The sequence below is a fragment of the Pelobates fuscus genome, chromosome 1, assembly GCF_036172605.1.
Source record: "Pelobates fuscus isolate aPelFus1 chromosome 1, aPelFus1.pri, whole genome shotgun sequence".
Classification (NCBI taxonomy): domain Eukaryota; kingdom Metazoa; phylum Chordata; class Amphibia; order Anura; family Pelobatidae; genus Pelobates; species Pelobates fuscus.
The window spans coordinates 316,346,429-316,365,590 of NC_086317.1; the positions used below are offsets into that span (position 1 = coordinate 316,346,429).

Below are 19,162 nucleotides of genomic sequence, written 5' to 3' on the forward strand. Positions count from 1 at the left end.
ATCTGGCAAGATTAGGTCTAAATATAAACTTTTAATGTTAAAGAAAAAAAAGTCTGACAAGACATGCTGTCACATTAGCAAGCACAAAGAAAAACTCACCGATAAGAAAATTATATATAGATTATATATATATGTATATATATATATATGCATACTATGCAAATATATCTTATATCAACATGCAGTGAAATGTGAGTGGTTCAAAGGGTGACTGTATTTTTTTTTAAATACATTAAGATGTTCTTTCTTGCAAATAGCAAATATCCTGAGATTTCTTCTATTTTGTATTTTCTTTAAAATAATTGGGACAATGAAATTTATGTGAAAGGTAAAATACAGTATATTTCCAGTGTATTCGGTAGTATGGTTAAAGAGAAGGATTGCCACAAGATGATTTGAAATGGTGTATCTGAAAAAATATATACTGTACAATATTATGTAAGACATACAAATAGGAATCCATCAGTTTGTTAAGGTTCAGTGCTTTAAATGGATCCCCTGTGAATATTTTCTCATGCACAGTAACAGAATTTTCTATGTCAGGAGTGATACGACCTAAAGGCAAAATAGAAGTGGGAAAACCAAAACTTCCATACACATAAAGGAAACAGACAAATTCATCAAAGAAAACATAGTTATACAAAGTCTCGTGATAAGCAAAATTGTTAAAATAAACACAGTGCACCAGTACAAATGGACTAGTGAACCCTATGGTAACATTGATGTTGTAAAATAAGTAGAAACAATAAAAGGTTGTATGTAGCTCAATTCTTGGTATTCATACAATATGAATAAAATAAACAATTAAATTTATATCACAAGTAGTATTTCAGATGATCCCAAGGCATGTAGTTCAACTAGGAAGATCTGCATTATTCAAAGTTTAAAAATTGTTCTTGTGGCTCTATCTTGAAAAATAGTTCATAGTCGCAGAAAACATACTTATATGAACATGTAATAGCACTTGCTTGTGCTTCCACATACATTCATACATCAAGAAAGTGTATGCATAAAAATCGATTTCGCTTTTATTGCATACAATCAACAGGCTAGGTATTCCTTGACTACTGAATGTCATCAAAGGCATAGTTCGTCAGTTAACATAGTATAGCCAGTAGATGAGATTGAAGAGTGAAAATGTGATGGGAAAAATCATCCTTGACCACCTGTCTATGGCATTCACATCAGTTAAATCAGGGATCTTAATTTTAAGCTGAGAAGACCGTCTTCTCAAGTGGTTTTTCTTGGTGTGAGGAGCGGCTCTGTCCATGGCTCGTCGGCCAAGTCCATCCCGCGTCACACTCTGCTTTCTGTATTGAATTCCTGAGTTATCAAAAGAAGTGGTTGAATTTCTAACATCGGTGATACTTGTTGTAATTTCATTGCCAGTGACTTCATTGTGGATTTCAAGTGTTGTCAACAGAATGTTTCCATGGGCATCCACCTAAACACAAAACATGTCATTATTTTGGGCAAATATAACACATGGTAAAATAAGCCATCCTGAATAGAGCTTGCTGACTAATAAAAATAATTCACAATAACTACACTTTTTGTGAAGATTCAGTGTGAAGGCATTATGCGTTATGAGCACCTTTTCTATTGCTGGGTTTATCAACCATTTTCCAGCCATGAACAGATGCTATGAATACTTATTATATAAAGCTGATTTTATATTTTATTTAAAGGACTTCATACTGTCAAAGACACCCAACACAAACGTTTTACAAGTTCGTCATCATTATTTATACTTTTAGAGCAAACTGAAAGAAACATAATTCTCATATCTTGCTAGACAAAAACAAAAGAAATGTACAAAACAGAAATAAAAGTTCAAGTGAATATATTGTCCAAAAGAAGATATTTTCTTTTTAATGCCAAATAATTTCATTATTATTACTAGTAATCAAAATGTTGCATAGATGTAAATTCAATTCTTCTGCCAGAGAGTGGAAAAATATACAATGTGAATGTTTAAGAATTCAATTTTTATAATGGGTCCATGTGCACCTTGTATGAATATGAAGATACCATATCCCAATCAAGGCCCTTCTATTACTAGAGAGTGCTGATAATACGCCATTAATCCCTGGCTAGCAGGAATAAGATATGCAAGCTGTGCACTTGGCAGTAGTTATGGTCAATAAAACACATACGCAAAACTGCTGCGTAAGCTAACAGAAGTTAGGAAGAAATGTTTGCTTCATTATTTTCTTAATTTAGTTGGAAAGAAAATCCCTAGAATCGTTAGTGAACTTATTTTTGTTGATTTGATTGTCTCTATTGTGGGAAATGTACACAACTTATAGCTTTGATATATAACTGTATATTTCTAGGCTGTTCTTTGCCAATTCTCCTAGTACAGATCATATTATCCCGGCTGCTGTTAAAACATCTTTTTAAAAGTGAGGTGACTGAAATAATATCTCTATATTATTAACTTGAGCACATTACTTATATTAATTATAAACAACCATTACAAAATACTTTTGCTATAATGTTTATAATGGTTTTCATATATACATATGTAAAAAAAAACAAAAAAACAAGATTCCCAAGAGAGCATCTTCATTTTTTTTATCCTTTTATTTTTATTTATGCCCTCATTTTCTGTATTGTATTGGTCGAACTGGGTATAACCCGGCTAAGGCAGCTCCAAAGTTACCATCCCCCCCATCTTTGATCCCTTTATCGCACATGCAAATCTAATTGTGGAGCTGCCTGTCTTGATACACTATAGAAAGTCCTCTAGTAGCTTACTAATTCTCTTCTTGCATTTTGTAGCTTTGTCACTGTCAGGAACCCTAGTTTATTGTTCACTATGTTTTACGATATGATGAAGCCAGTATCTCCTATAATAACACATAAAAACACAAAGAAGGAAAGAAAAATATCATACTCTGTTGCTTTCAAACTTGGAACGATCATTATTGGCCTTTGCTGTTTTTTCTGCAAGCCTCTTTTGCAATTGAGGGCCTCTTCCAAAAAATATGTAGTTGACAAATGCATATTCCAATAGTGCCAAGAAAACAAATACGAAGCATCCCATTAAATACATGTCAATGGCTTTAACATAGGGAATTTTCGGCAACGTTTCGCGAAGATGAGTGTTAATGGTAGTCATAGTCAAAACAGTAGTTATTCCTGAAAAAACAAACATCAGTGTAAGTTTATTTTATGTTCTCTTCCTCAGAATGTATCTAAGATAGCTATTATTGGAGATTGTAAAATACCCCTGCATAAAATATTGTAAAAGACATTCTGAATGGGGACAAGGAATGTTATGATGTGGTGTTGGTGAAATGCAGGGATCAACATCTCTTACCAGAAATTACAGACCTATTAGCTCATAACCTCTACCGCCCACTGAAGAGGAGTACCCGGTTGCTGTTCACAAAATTGGGGCAGAACATGTTGCGATAGTTTGCCTCTTACCTGGAACATGCCAGGTGCTGAATCTACCTTGATGGTGGCTGAACTACATTCAGCTTCTGCAGAGCTGCAGAAGCTGAATGCTCATCCTGCCATCTATTCATTGGCTGAGAGCAGAACAGGCAGCCGCATATGAACTAGATCTTGATACTGAAAAAAATGGTGAATAAAAGTATGTATTTTTTTAATTTCATTTAGGGGGACCCAGAAATCTAAACAATGTGCAGAACACTATAGAATTTGTAATACATGGTTTTTAAAGTGTTCCTTTGTGGTCTGCTGGCATTTTTTTCACATGATCTGATGTTCCTGCATATGGAATTTAATTGAATAAAAATAAAAAGTAATTATTCATTTTTGTCTTGTTTTCGCATGTAGAGTTTTCTATGGAGTCTGCTTTTGTGTAAAGGCAGACATTGGATTCAATGTTTAAAGAGCTTGGCAGAAAAGCTGAGCAATGAAGAGATTCCTATACACAGCTAATTTGTTGTTTTTGTTGCATTTCCCTTTCCTATCTCGTTCTTTTTCGGTTGTTAAATTAAATTATACAAAGGAATATAAATATACTTCTGGAAATGCGCCATTCCCTATTAGGCACTAAAGTGAAAGGATTAGGATTCATTTTCTGTGCAAGTGTTATTCCTCATTGTATGTTTGTTTGTTTGTCTGTTTTTTTTTGCATTGGTTTTGTAATTTTGGGATCCGTATATTCAAAGTAAAAAAATCTTGTTTTTAATAAAGGGCATGGAAACATTCATGTCTTTGATAGAACAGGAAAGTGGCCCAAAATATTGGGAAGCAGTTATAATGTTGTCATAATATGCCTACTCTTTTAAGTCACAGTAGAATCTTAAGGCTTATTTTGCATGTTGTCACCACTTTTCTTAACCAACCAGCCACTACTTGGTAACGCACCTGTCATAACTGTTGGCAAGTAGCTTCTGTTTACTGACAATAAAATTTCACCTACTAGTTGCTGCTACTTAGAGTCAGTTGCTCAGTAGCTAATGACTCATTATTTTATATGGAAGTCACTAACTGGTAGTTAGCGGGGTTGTTTCCAAGCCTGTTGCTACTGTTCTTTACACTGACCACTAGGGACAGTGAATTAATTGCATCTCAAATGGAAGTTTGGTAATTTGAGGTGATACAAATGTCCAAATTGAAAATAAACAAATCGAACCAAAACAAACAAATTAAAAAAAAAATCATGTTTTTTTTTTTTTTAATCCATTTATTTTGATGAGGATACCAAATTAGGGAGTTATACTAAACCATGGGTGCCCAAAAGGTAGACCCACAGATGTTGTAGAACTACAACTCCCATGATCCTTTGCATGCATTTAGAGTCCCTTAAGAATGACAAAGCATCATGCAAGCTATCGTTTTAAGACATCTAGGGATCTTACCTTTTGGGCAATCCTGTACTAAACCGTTGTACTAAACAAATTCATATTTAAAAAAGTCACTTAATTTTGATCTTTCAGCTGTTTAGTAGACAGGATAGCAATTTAGTGAGTTATCAAATTTATAAAAAAAGTTGATTAAAGTTATAAAACGCCTTCTTCTATTTTTGATATATTAGCTGTTTTCGCTGTTTAGTATATAGCTCCCGAATTTGGTATCCTTAACTTTCCCACATAGCTCTACTGAAGGATACCAAATTAGGGAGTTATCTACTAAACAGTTGAAGATTAAAGTAAACGTGGTGTAATTCCATGACTTCACTCTGGTCCTATGCCGACACACTGATAATAAAAGCAGCATGCCAACATCACTAGCAAGATTTGCCTTGCTCGGGGATGTGTCAATAGTAGGGTAAATCAAAGCGGAAAAGAGGTGGAACACAGGCGGAGCAAAAGACAACCAGGAGCTGAGTGCAAAGAGTAACACCCACAAAATGGCGCTGGAACAGAAGGAAAGTAATCTTTACATTTTTATAATAATGTTTATTTTTTACTTTTTTTTATGTATGGTGTATTCAATCTATATAGAAGTAATTGAGGATATGTCATTTTTTTCCATAATAGGTTCACTATTCGTTAAGTAACATATTTCAAAAGTGTTCTCCATATTTTTGTGTACATAAATTTAACAACTGCCCATTTGTCAATAGTAAATGAAATACAAATAGGTATTTGTATTTCACAAAATTCTTTCCTTAACCCAGAATGTTACATGATAAGTATAGCTTTATCTGTATCTCTTAAACAGCTTATTTTATTGTATGGGATCATTGAAGTACATTTTTTGATTTTGGGTTTAATTAAGTTGCTTTCTGCACTACTGTAATTCTAATTGTAAAATATTGTAACACTACTTATTACTTACCGAGTGCAACTCTAGCTGCAGATGCATCATAATTGATCCAAAATGACACCCATGATAAGATTGTAATCAATATGGACGGCATGTAGGTCTGAAGGATGAAGTATCCAATATTTCTTTTTAGCTTAAAACTCAAAGACAGCCTTGGATAAGATCCTTAAATAAAAAGTAGAACGAGGAGTTATATTAACAAACAAATTTACACAGCCTTTGGTTGTTTTTACTTCATAACCAACTCTTTTAGGTATATGTGTTTAAACGAGGTGTGTTGGCAAATATTTTAACACAAGATTCTAAATTAGTTACAGCATCTGTATGGAGTGCATGTCGTACCAACTAGTGTACCATTTTTCAAGTTAACAGCACTTAAGAAGATGATGAATGTGTGCAGTGTACATGTAGTTCATTTCATTACATTTTGTGCTTTCAAAAGGAAATATTAGACACTCAGCCAAAAATTTAAACAGGATGCTTCTAAAACAATTTTAGCACAGTATAAAATAAAGTTATTTTGAGCCAGTATAAACTTTCACTATGGTTTTACAAAAAAATAAATAAAAAAAATAGTCTAGTAATACATGCCAAACAAGGATAAAATATTGATGATGAATTAATAAGGTGATATTCTATATACATTAAAAAAAGGAGTTATAATATATTCAAGAAATTACAAATTTAGCATACTCAAGAAGAGGAAGTCATTTACATTGATTTAGAATCATATAGCCCGAACTGCAAATATATCACAAGAGTTCAAATATGACATTGGGCTGGATTCTCTTAACTGAGAAAAGGATTACTCTGCTTACTGAATAGCAATTACCTCATGGATTTAACCCCTTCTCTACCAAGCGGTTTGCAAAAAAAAAAAAAACACCTCCAGAATCCGAGTAATTTGGGTTTCCTGACAAGTAATGCTTAAATGTAATTTTTATTTCAGTATGCAGAGATAGCACATTATTACAGTGAAACAAAAATGAAAATGTTGGTTGGACAGACTATCTTTAAAACAATCTGTCACCAAATAATTAAGTAACAGGCAAGGAAACAGTTTTGTAAATAAATATACATGCATTTTATAATTATAAAATTGCCATGACATTGCCCATATCGCTCTCATTGCAGCCATGTTGCTCTTTGGACACACAAATACTAATACATGCAAACAAATAAATAGGGATACATGCATGAATGCACACACTCTGATACACGCTCACATATACGCATGTTTATGCTCACAAACGTATAAACAGATAGTCCAAACACACCCACTGATGCAAACGGCCAGGAAGACAAACACACACAGATATTCACTACTGCCACACATAGACACACATTCTCAGGCACGCACAGATACACAATATCAGAGAGATATATACACACTTACACAGACACCAAAATACACATGGTGACAGACACACACTGCCACACATACAATGCCAGAAATACACACTGTCAGACACATACAGATAGTGACATACACACACACTGTCACACATAGACTGCTTGTCAGTGGTGGCTTGGTGAAGTTTTAAGATGGTGGGGTGTCACCAGCCCCTTCTTTTAAATTCCTAGATGCTCTCAAGTAAGATTTTAAAACCGCTATGAATAAGGCGGGAAGGACCTTGCAGAACTGAAACCTATTATAAAATTAAAAATACTCTAATCTTTTCCCACATTTTTTTGGTTACCATCCTCCCTCTCCAAGGGATGTCGTTGTTAGATTTTGACACTTTCAAAATGAAACAGGTCCTGCTTCGGAAAGGCAGGGAAGGACAACTCAAATAAGACGGCGCTGAACTTACCTTATACCAGGACCTGGCACCCAGCACCCCACAGCGCCGCCGCAAATGGAAGCCTATCACCGAGGCCCTACACTAGGCTGGTCTTCGCTATGCTTGGGGTTTTCCCTTAAAATTTATGGCGTTCCGGCATGGACGGGCCCATGTTCTGTCGCCTGGCGGGCACCCGCAGCACTTCTTCCGAGACCTTGGCCTTCCACCCCCGCTCGACCTGCCTACAGTTCCTGTAACAACATGAACCCCCTGCTGAGTGAATGGCATGGGGATACTGACCTCTACAAAGGGTATTGTATGGTTGTTATAGGGAAGGGGTATGAATGCCCAGGGGACTTTGTCACCAGTCACCGCTCACGGGGGGACTTTACCGGGACTGTAGGGGGGATGGGGGAATGGGAATGGTCATCCACCGTATATACCTTTGCCTTATTAAGAGTTCTTTGGTAGGCATGTGCCGGCTAGCTGGAGTCCAATAGCCAAGGGAGGCTATCCTCCGTGGAGGAAGATACCTGTTGGGGGGATTTGGGACAGGCCTCACGTTTGCCATCTAGAGGTGCCTGGGAGGGCTAATGGAGCAGGAACAGCCTTAGGCAGCCACTGCCCACTCCCTACTTACTCTTCATTGGTGGATTGGGCATCAGTGAAGGGTCCCCTGAGATCTATTATGTCCGCAATGGGACACGGTTCTGGCCCTCCTACACTACAGCTGCTGTAGACTATGCTTTGCCTTACCGCTGCTCAGGCTGCAAATGGGGGCACGATGGGACCTCTCAACAGGAGACGCATAGGGGATCTCAACTTGTATATAGTTTAGTGTAAACTCTAATGTGCACTCCTAAAATGTTCCTTTTTTTTGGGCCATTTTGTGTATAATCGTTACTTAGTTGCCTACCACCCTCTCTCTTGAATGACGCAGACCCTCTCCTGTACAGCACCCGGACGGCCACAACCTGGTTAGCCTTACCCATCACATGTTCAGAGGGGACCTAGAGTTGTAGTAGGGGCGGGGATTGCCACTCAGCTGGTCTCCTGGACCAATTAAATCCCAAGAGGCAGCCATGGGCTAAAGAAGAGATCGGTGACTACTGTGATACTGCCATATCACATTCAAAGAGAGTGGTACTTCCACTAGTTAGCACATACGGGTACCTCCTTTCCCGCCTGCTGGCATGCCCTCATGGCTGACTGGGAAGTAGCTAGGATATGCTTATGACTTCTTCTCAATCGACATGGTATACTTTGCCAAAAATACTAAGGTCTACCTTAAACGATTTAGATGGGACGTGTCCACTGACACAGGTAATTGCCACTTACAAACTGACTGAGCCACAAAACCCTACAAAATAGGCCAATTTCCTGATACACTTCAACCTACTGAGACCTTCAACCCTGTATACGTGTTAAATGACTCCTTAGACAAATGTCTGACATCCTTGCTTACTACCTCACTTACTTAGATCCTGTCAGGGTACCTGCGGTCTCTACCTCCGAAAGAGGTAGAGACTTAGCTGTTCCTCCATCCAGACGGCCTGATGGCTCCCTTCCCCACGGTCTATCCGGTCATGCAAGGCCGGCCGCGAGGGAGTGACTGCCTTTTACAGCATCTAGGCAGGAAGTTGTCATCAGGACACTCCTCCGGAACGACCTGTCACTCAATTGCTGCAGGACCAATCAGGACGCCTCGGAGGCGTGGTTACTGCTCTGAACAGGGTATTTAACAGAGCTTCGTTCATTAGCTCATTGCCCTGTCGTGGTTCTAGCTTGTTCTAGTCACTCAGTGCTTGTGTATTCTATTATCCCTTTTGGTTTTGACCCGGCTTGTTTACCTTACTCTGCTTATCTCTGTTACCCTTGATTCGGCTTGTCTCTCGCTTACCTGTCTTCTGTTACCCTCGACCTCGGCTTGTCTTTGACCATTCTATACTGTACTACTTACGTTAGTCTGGCCATTCTAATGTCCGGTATACGTATCTGGCTACTGTTTGTACTCTACGTGTTGGATCCCTGTCCCGATCCTGACAGATCCTTTGACAACCTTGGACTGGTGATGGGGGGACCCCTGTTACATGATTCATAGCTGAGGCAATAGTTTCCCATGAGCTGAATAAATGACAGGGATGCTTAGATCTGCCATCATGAGACCCCATGCATACAGAGGGCCTTCCAGTGCCCAATGATCATACCCCACATCTACATGTATAATACTCACCCTCATATTCGGCCGACTGGGAAAGGGCTGAAGTTCACAGGGATATTACTGCAGGTTCAATGCTTGTTCATAGGTTTCCATGTTTGCATTATTGCTGATTTCTTATCTCCTGATTGATGTATGATAATGTAATTAGAGTAGCATGTATAAGAGATATATAAAAGTATTACAGTAGCAACGCAGCATCTACTGGTTTAGGCTTATAGACTCACATCTCTTGCGAGCGCTATGTGCAGTGGAGGTGCAGCACCATGTACCCCAACTGGGTCTGACGATTGGTAAGACCAGACAATTTCTTCTTGTCTCATGGTACGCGTGTAGTGTACATCTTCTCTTTCTTTTCTGTATTTCTATTTTTCCTGTCTTCCTTTCTTCACCATGGTCTGGGCGGGCGGGCGGGTGGCTTGGGCTATGCCTTGGGGGAGCAGAGGTGGGTGTAATCGACAGCATTCTACTTAGCACAGGCCCATGGCTGTAAATTTTACCTCATTGAATGTGAAGGGACTTAATGCCCCTACCAAGAGACGCCTCCTTTTCCGTGAAGTCAGATATTGCCTTCATTCAGGAGACGCACTTGCGTAAACATGTTAGCTTCAGACTGAGGGACCACACCTATGGCACAACTTACGAAGCTCGAGCACACCACAGGCGCAATGGGGTTGCAATTCTGATCCGGAATAGTTGCCCTTTGTGAATTACGTCCTCCGAACTGGATTTGGACGCATGCTATATCATTGTATCCAGCACTTTGCTTTCCCACACGATTCACTTAATTAATGTCTATGCGCCGAATCAACCGGATCCCGGGTTCTGGGAGGTTTTAACGGCCAGGATACAGGCTCTACCGCACGGTATGATCTTAGTGGGAGGGGACTTCAATACGGTGCCATGCCCCTCCGTAGATAGAAGCGCGCACAGGAGTATACCTAGATCTCAAGGGAGGGATGGACAGGACCAATTATTCCATGGGATCATGACCTACACAGGGCTTTTGGACGCATGGATGGTGCATCATCCTAGCGATGTTGATTATACCTTTTACTCAGCCCCACACGTCACTTATTTGAGAATTTACCTATTTCTGGTAAATTATTGTAGAATCACAAGTTCGTCAATTGGCTCCATTGCATGGTCAGATCATGCTGAGGTGACCCTTACCTTAGGGAACCTCTGCATAGCATCCCCATGGACATGGAAACCTCACGCATCCTTATTTAGATACCCAGAGCTAACGGAACAGATCTGTACCAAAATTGTATAATATTGTAATGCTAATGACACCCCTGACCTGAGGGTAGATACAATATGGACAGCCCACAAGACGGTAGTAAGGGGAACTCTCATCAAGCTAGCGACCACGAAAAAGAGGATGCAATTTAACAGGTTAGTAAGACTTCTGACAGAACTTAGAACGTTAGAACAAAAATATCAACTTCGCCCTGATAATGATACTTTACACCCACCTGTGCTCGGAGACTGGAGTAGATTAACATACAGGGACAAAGGGGAACACAATTTAGGCGAGGAACTGGAGGGCGTAGAATGGCAGAAGATATGGGAAGCTAATAACACCACCTCTATTTGTGTAACACTTCAGGAGCAATCCTTTAAAACGATGTTCCGCTGGTATACAACTCCACTATATAGAATTTAAAAAATCCCCCACGGATGTGTTTTGGAGGGGCTGTGGAATGAAGCTGACATACATACATATGTGGTGGGAGTGTCCATTGATTATACGATTCTGGTTTTAATTAAGGATTTGTTAACTCAAGTGTTTTCAAGAGCCCCAGACCTCGACCCTTGAATACATATGTTAAATAGATATATCGAAGGATGGACAAGGAACGAACAAAAACATATTCATAAAATAACCCTGGCTGCACGAAAGGCAGTAGCTTTTGCCTGGGTAAAACAGGGTATCCCTAACATTTCAGGGGTGATAAACAGGGTCAAAGACCTGATGGATGACCTGACGGCTAGGGTGAGAGGGGCCACCAAAGCATTTCAGAAGGTCTGGGAACCATGGGAAAACAGTCCTTTCGGAAATTAATGATGACAAATGGTGTGAACTGTTACAAACGAAGGGAGGGGCCTAATGTTTCCCACCACTTGCTTTCTAACACCCTAAGGGTACTCCATGTGTTATTTTATCGGTCACTTGCCTTACTATTATGTCGATTGGATAATTTCTATAAATGTAAGACGCTATATTATTCCAGGCGTTGTCTATTGCATGTCATTCGTACTTAAAGAATTCAACCAAAAAGTGCAGCAATATCAGGGCATTTCATGTTACATCTGTATTATTGTACTGTTATATTTGGTCGTGTGAAGTGTCTACATTAATGTCACGTATTCATCTGCACATAAAAATGTGGTTAATGGCATTTACTGTCCTGACAGAAAAAGTTGTGCTGAGCCACATTACTGTCCTGACAGGAATAGTTGTGCCAAGCAACATTACTGTCCTGACAGGACAAGTTGTACCGAGCAGCAATCAAATCCACAGGAGGGTTTGTGCTGAGCAGCAATCATGCAAATGGAAACCTGGTAATTGCCTTTGGGGTCAAAGGCCGGTTACAGCCAATCGGATCCACAGGAGGGGTATTTAGGCCCAGTTCTCCTCTTGCTCAGTACCCTGTCGTGGTTTCATGCCTATGGTTATCCAAGAGTGCGTTCCTGATCTTGATTTTCTGGTATTTGACTTTGGCTTTGTTTTGACTTCCCTGATATCTGGTATCCTTGACTTTTGGCTTTCCCTCATCTTTGTGTCTGATTCTGTGTCCCTGACCTCGGCAAGTATTTTGACTATTCTTGGAGACGTTAAGTCCGGCCATTCTAAGGTCCGGTTATGCGTTGTCCTTATTCCTAGGTGTGACACAGTACTGCGTGCAGGATCAACTTGTAATCCTGACAATTAAATAGTATGTTATACTATGCACTAAAAAATAAAGAATATTAAAAAAGACAATAAAACTAAAATGTGAAATAGGATTGTTAATTCTTGCAAAGCTGGACTTAGTATAATGTGGGGAAAATATTTTTTAAAAAAAATATTACAAAAACATAAATTAAATGCAAAATGGCACTTTCTGCCTAGGAAGAATATTCAACAATCCTTGTGAGAAACAGGCCTAATATCTTTGCTATTAATAGCATGGAGTGCACATGATGTCTTCCATCTGTTCAGGGAACAGACAAGAGTATTGCATTAATCGCATGATTTGTAAGAACTGTTATAAATTTAACCTGTAAAGTAGATATCTAATTAATAGAAAAACACTGATAAACTTGAAAATGTAAAACTCGTTTTCCTAGAATTTCAAACAATGTTTTTCGTCTAACTTATTCAAAACCCTTATTTGTCATTGTCTTTGCACAGTGGAACTATAAATAAATAAAATAAACAGGTTAAAGTTTTTAGCCTATACATATTCTTAAGTTGTAAAAATGTATTACATAGTATCTGTCTGAAAGGAAAGATGAATGGTATGGTGGTTCAGTAAGGGCAATGTTGCATCTCTAGAGATATACATCACACATCTACACAGTAATAACCTCGACTCCTCCATGCACTGCATGTGACTGAAAAAGGTTAAGAACATCAGCCTAAACTGGCCATTCAAGCAAATGATTAATTACCAACTCTGAAAGCTATAAGGTTCTTTTTCCCTCAGGTCATTATGACACAATGCTGATTCTGAGTCTCCCATGTAACCTGCAGACACATAACATAATTCACTGGTCAGAATCTACTACTATGAACTGCATATCTCGTGATACCCAAACTTCCATAAATTGCTATTGAATTAACCTACTTTCTCTTTTTTTTTTGTGCATTTGGGCATTCTGTATACAAGAACGCTATGATTCGGAGTTATTTTAAAGTAAACAGTTTACTCTGACCATTTTGTTTGGTCAATATTAGATGGAAAGTTATTCATATATCCATTATTCTGGCCCCCTTTGTCACTCTCAGTATGCTGTTGACACCACAGTAACGAATACACACTTGTAATCCCATCTAGTCACCCATGCCATCCATTGGTAAATATGATTTATTTTGCTAAAATGTTATGGACATTTCTTTTTTTTTTTTTTTTCTTTTTTTTTTATAATTTACGATTGCTGCAATACATATAAAAACAGCATGTAAGAACCAGCATAAGCAAGAAAAACATTTCCACTTTTATTTATAATAAAACATCTGTGAGATTTACTAGTTTGTATCACAGTATCAGAAAATAAATGTACAGTTCCAGAGTAAAACATTTCCTGACATAAAGCCTTCAAAGTAGCGACTTATGGTTTTAATTCCATTTTATATAAAAAAAAATCTAATCGAAAATTATTGGCTAGTTTCGACTAATATTTTTAGCAAATTTTGACTAGATTTAATGCCAGCTGAAAATCTAGCAGCCAAACCTAAAAAAATCACTCAGCTGTTCAGGAAATTTTGTAGAATAAATGTACTTTGGAAGCACATCTGCCTTTTTTAATGACTAGCCACATTATTTATTAAAAAAAGAAAGGAAATAAAAACCTAAGGAAAGGAAATAATGACCCCCCTATTAGAGCTACGGAAGTTTTAAGCTTCCCACTATGCCCTCACTCATCATGCTGTGAGTGGGGGCATGTGTTGTAAATAGGGAGCAGCAAATGACTCACTGTAATAAAAGACTTGGGTGGAAACATTCCATTAAAAGGGCTTTTCCGGTTATGCATGCTTTTACCCTGTACTAAAAATGTTTAACAGTAGCCTTTAAAAAAAAAATGAGAGGTAAGTAATTTTGTTGATTTTTAATATGTTTAAGATGGCAATCATTATTATATTTATGCTATTTTATTCATACTCTATTTATGCATTTTCCAGCAATAAAAACAATTATTGGTACAAGCACCAACTAGAAAGGATGCTTGTCTGGATCTGGTTATATCAAACAATGTTGACCTTCTGACAAACATTCTAGAAGTATGGGTAGCACTTGGTAAATAGTGATCACAATATGGTATCTTTTGAAAAAACTCAAAACAGCAAATGCACCTGGGGTATACTAAAACAAATCATCAAACAAACATGAGAAATGTACCCTTCTCAGTACGTACCATTGGCTAAATAATAAAAAAAAAAGAAAAAAAAATGTAAACCATTTATCTTCCCACTAAGCAACAAATTGAAATGTGGCTTAGTAGGAAGATAAATCAAGAAATGAATAATAATGAAAGGGCATTTAAAGCATTTTAATCAGATAAATATATATATAAGATATTAGGAAGCCAATAATACATGCAAAAAGGTGATTAGGTGGCTAAACTAGAAAATGAAAGTAAGTAAATACATTCTAAAAAAAATTTTAAATGAATGTGTAGGTACACTGAAATCAGAGCTAACTCATGTTAGTTAATGAGGACCAGGAAAAGGCAGACATTTTTAATAACTATTTTTCCTATGTGTATATTAAGGAGGAACATTTGGCAAGAAATATGCAATTATTGCTACAACATTTTTTTCAGAAAGAATGTGATTGGATCACTCAAGACAAAAGTGGTAAGTAGTGTCCCTCAGTTGTGGGACCACTTCTATTCAACATGCTTAATAAATTATCTTATATTTCAGTGTTTGCAGATGACATAAAACTATGTAAAGTAATACAATGTGAACCGGATATTACTTTGTTGCAGAGGGATTTTGATAGATTGAGGAACTGGGCACACTGAACACTAAATGGCAGATTAAATTTAATGTAGATAAATGCAATGTTCTGCATTTCGGGGTAAAGAATGCAGAAGGAAATTACACCCTAAACTGTAGTGAATTAGGAATAACAGCACAAGAGAAGGATTTGGAAATTGTTATAGAGAACAAACTAGGTAACAATGTGCAATGTCAATCAGCAGCTGCTAAGGCCAGTAAGGTATTGTCATGTATAAATAAGGGAATTAATTCCCTGGATGAGAATATAATTATGCCTCTTTATAAATCAATGGCAAGACCATACCTTGAATATGGTGTGCAATTTTGGGAACCTGTTATAAAGAAAAATATTACGGCACTAGAAAAAGTGCAGAGGTGGGCTACAAAATTAATAAAAGGAATGGAACAGTTTAGTTATGAAGATAGTTTAACTAATTTAAATCTGTTTAGTTCCGAAAAACGGCAACCCAGAGGGTATATAATAGCATTATACAAATATATTCGGGGGCTAATACTAGCCGTTGTCTGGAAATCTTTGAATAAACCGGACTATACCCAGGACACAGTCATGTATTTAGAGTGGAAAGAAGGAGATTTAGTCTAAAGCTTTTTTGTTATTAACTGTAAGAACAATAAAGATGTGGAATACTCTGCTTGAAGAGGTGGTTTCCTTAGACTCTCTACTCGTTGCTAAATAGCAATTGGATAAATACTTGCAAAATCAAGGATATATATTTTTTTTGTCATTTATATTTTATTGAGACATAAAAAATAGTAAATTTAAACGAGTGGTATACATCTGATCAACATGTCTCATTTAATGTATAGCAAAACATAGTGTATACAGATGAATGTCTCCTTTACAATAAAAAAATCTATTGAAAAATATTTCCCAGATCTAAGCAAGCAAGATCTAAGCAAAAAAACAAATAAACAATTGATGCTGTTGTTAACTTGCACTCAAATGACCCTAAACAAAACTAGCTTAAATAAACTAATATATAGAATATTTAGGAGACTGGGGAAGTCCTTATAAGTTGCATTTTCAGTTGAATTTGGGGAAACCACTTGAAGCATTTGTTGTGTTGAGCTATTTCAATTGCTTTTGTTTGATTTGTTCAATGCAAACAGCTGAAAGTCTGCCAATTTTCACAATAAACCTGATTTTCAATGGGGGTTGAATAATTTTGATTACAACTTATATAATTATATATATATATATATATATATATATATATATATATGGAACATGGGGGGGTGGTTGCACTCACCTGAACATGCTTAATGGGGTGCTGCTGGGGGCCATATTATACAATACACAAGATCCAGCGCACTCTCCTATCTACTAAACAGCAACTTCAATGTTGACAGATTTTATTAGTTTTTAAAAAAAATTAAAAACACCTTATCTAGGCAAAAAATAATGGGGATTTAGTTACATTATATGATCATACATTGCATAAGCCTGCCACAACGTCAATGTACCCCATCTTTGGCAGGTCCTACTCTCACAGTCTAATGTCTGCTCTTATGAGATTAACCCACTTACTTGGGGAAAAAAATTCCATCTGAGGCTCTCTGCAGTACAAGGCTAAATAGGGACCTGAGATGAGGCACCTGTGACAGGGAGGGGTGCAAAAGCAAGGAGTTGGCTAGACTCCCAAATATATATATATGGAACATGGGGGGGTGGTTGCACTCACCTGAACATGCTTAATGGGGTGCTGCTGGGGGCCATATTATACAATACACAAGATCCAGCGCACTCTCCTATCTACTAAACAGCAACTTCAATGTTGACAGATTTTATTAGTTTTTATATATATATATAACCACTATACATATATCCCTGCACTCACGCTTCAGTGACCTACTGCTTTAAAGCAGTGGTTTAGTTGGCCGGGTGCCAGTCCCTTCAGGGGATCCTGATGTATACAAAATAGAGGAAAAATAGAGGCTGGAGTCACGGACTTGAAGTATCAAAAATAGAAATCTGCTTTATTCCATGTGACAAACAATCGACGTTTCAGTCCACACAAGGACCTTCCTCAAGATTAACCCCTTAAGGACACATGACGTGTGTGACATGTCATGATTCCCTTTTATTCCAGAAGTTTGGTCCTTAAGGGGTTAAGTGAGTCAAGTTACTCACTTAATCTTGAGGAAGGTCCCTGTGTGGACTGAAACGTCGATTGTTTGTCACATGGAATAAAGCAGATTTCTATTTTTGATACTTCCAGTCCGTGAGTGCAGCCTCTATTTTTCCTCTATTTTGTATATATATATATATATATACCAGGCCACATGGACATGTGAGCTTGTATATAACGTGTGGTTTTATAGGTAATAGTGTTTCTTATGGAGTATTTTTTGTTGGTATGAGGATGTAAAAAAGTTCTTGATGGTATCATATGGCTACACGTCACGCAGCCTAAACAGCGTACACTACCACGGTTGAGTGTTGTGTTTTTTTCTGTGTAACTTAATACAGGGTCTGTGTGGGCCAAAATATCTTTTACATTTCTACTCCTCTTAAAAACAGATCAGGGGCTGTTCTTGAAAGACTTTGGGGAGAGTGTCATCTGCAGATAATATCCTCCAGTTCCTTCTGATAGCGGAAGAGATTTGTGTGGTTGACTGATGAAAGGTCATGGGAAAAAACATTCTTTGGGTGGTTACTGCCTCCCTATGTGCTCGAGGAACTCTTGCTTCCTCAAGAGCCTTTTCCAAGGTAGAGCGCTGGTATCCACGTTCCATGAACCTTTCCGTCATCTCCAACAGTTGTCTTTCCTTCACATTTTCATTGGAGTTATTTCTGATGACCCTGAGATATTGGGCCTTTGGAAGAGATTTTTTCAGTGCTATGGGGTGAGCACACTGTGCATGTAATAACGTGTTTCGATCTGTAGTTTTCGTATATAGACAATACTCTATTTTGTTAGTACCAATGGATATTTCCACATCTAAATATTGGACTGTCTCACTGTTGATGTTGGCAGTCATTCTAATAGGAGTTGGGAGTTTGTTGAGTTCCTTTACCATGGTATACGCCTCAGGTATGGTGCCGTTCCATACAATTAGCAGGTCATCGATGTAGCGATAATATCCCTGTATTAAATGGCCATAGGGTATCAGGATGTTCTTCTGTTCATATATATACATGTACAAATTTGCATACATGGGGGCCATTGACGCCCCCATCGATGTTCCTGAAGTTTGGAGATACCATTGGTTTTCAAATCGGAAATAATTCCATTCTAATGTCAATGCCAATATTTCCAAAACATACTCTACAGGTGGCCCTTTGTATACAGATTAAGCCGTAAGCACCTGCCTCATGGCTTCTAGTCCACCTTCATGTGGAATAACGGTGTATACATTTTTAACACCCATTGTGATTAAAATAGGTTTTCTCTCACGAAATACAATGTTATCAATCTTGCCCAACAATGTTGGTGTATCTTTAATGCAGGTCTCTAGTTGTTCAATTGGTCCCTTAACCCCTTAAGGACACATGACATGTGTGACATGTCATGATTCCCTTTTATTCCAGAAGTTTGGTCCTTAAGGGGTTAAACAAAGAGTCAAGCCATGTGGCTAGAGGTTCCAAGATTCCTTTAATTGCGGACACTATAGGGCGTCCTGGCGGTTTCTGAGCATCCTTGTGGATTTTCGGGATGGTATAGATAATAGGGC

At 37.8% G+C, this 19,162-nt stretch overlaps 1 protein-coding gene across 2 annotated transcripts in view; it reads right to left on the reverse strand.

Moving 5' to 3' along the window:
• Window positions 1-200: 200 nt before the first annotated feature.
• Window positions 201-19,162, reverse strand: part of GABRB3 (gamma-aminobutyric acid type A receptor subunit beta3) — a 492,675-nt gene continuing 473,713 nt past the window's right edge. For both annotated transcript variants that reach the window (XM_063459171.1, XM_063459180.1), the window contains 3 exons: window positions 5,764-5,916; window positions 2,900-3,144; window positions 201-1,444 (listed from right to left, as the gene is read on the reverse strand). In XM_063459171.1, coding sequence (XP_063315241.1) covers window positions 1,094-1,444; window positions 2,900-3,144; window positions 5,764-5,916 — 749 coding nt within the window. In that variant the 3' untranslated portion in view covers window positions 201-1,093. The remainder of the gene's footprint in view (window positions 1,445-2,899; window positions 3,145-5,763; window positions 5,917-19,162) is intronic.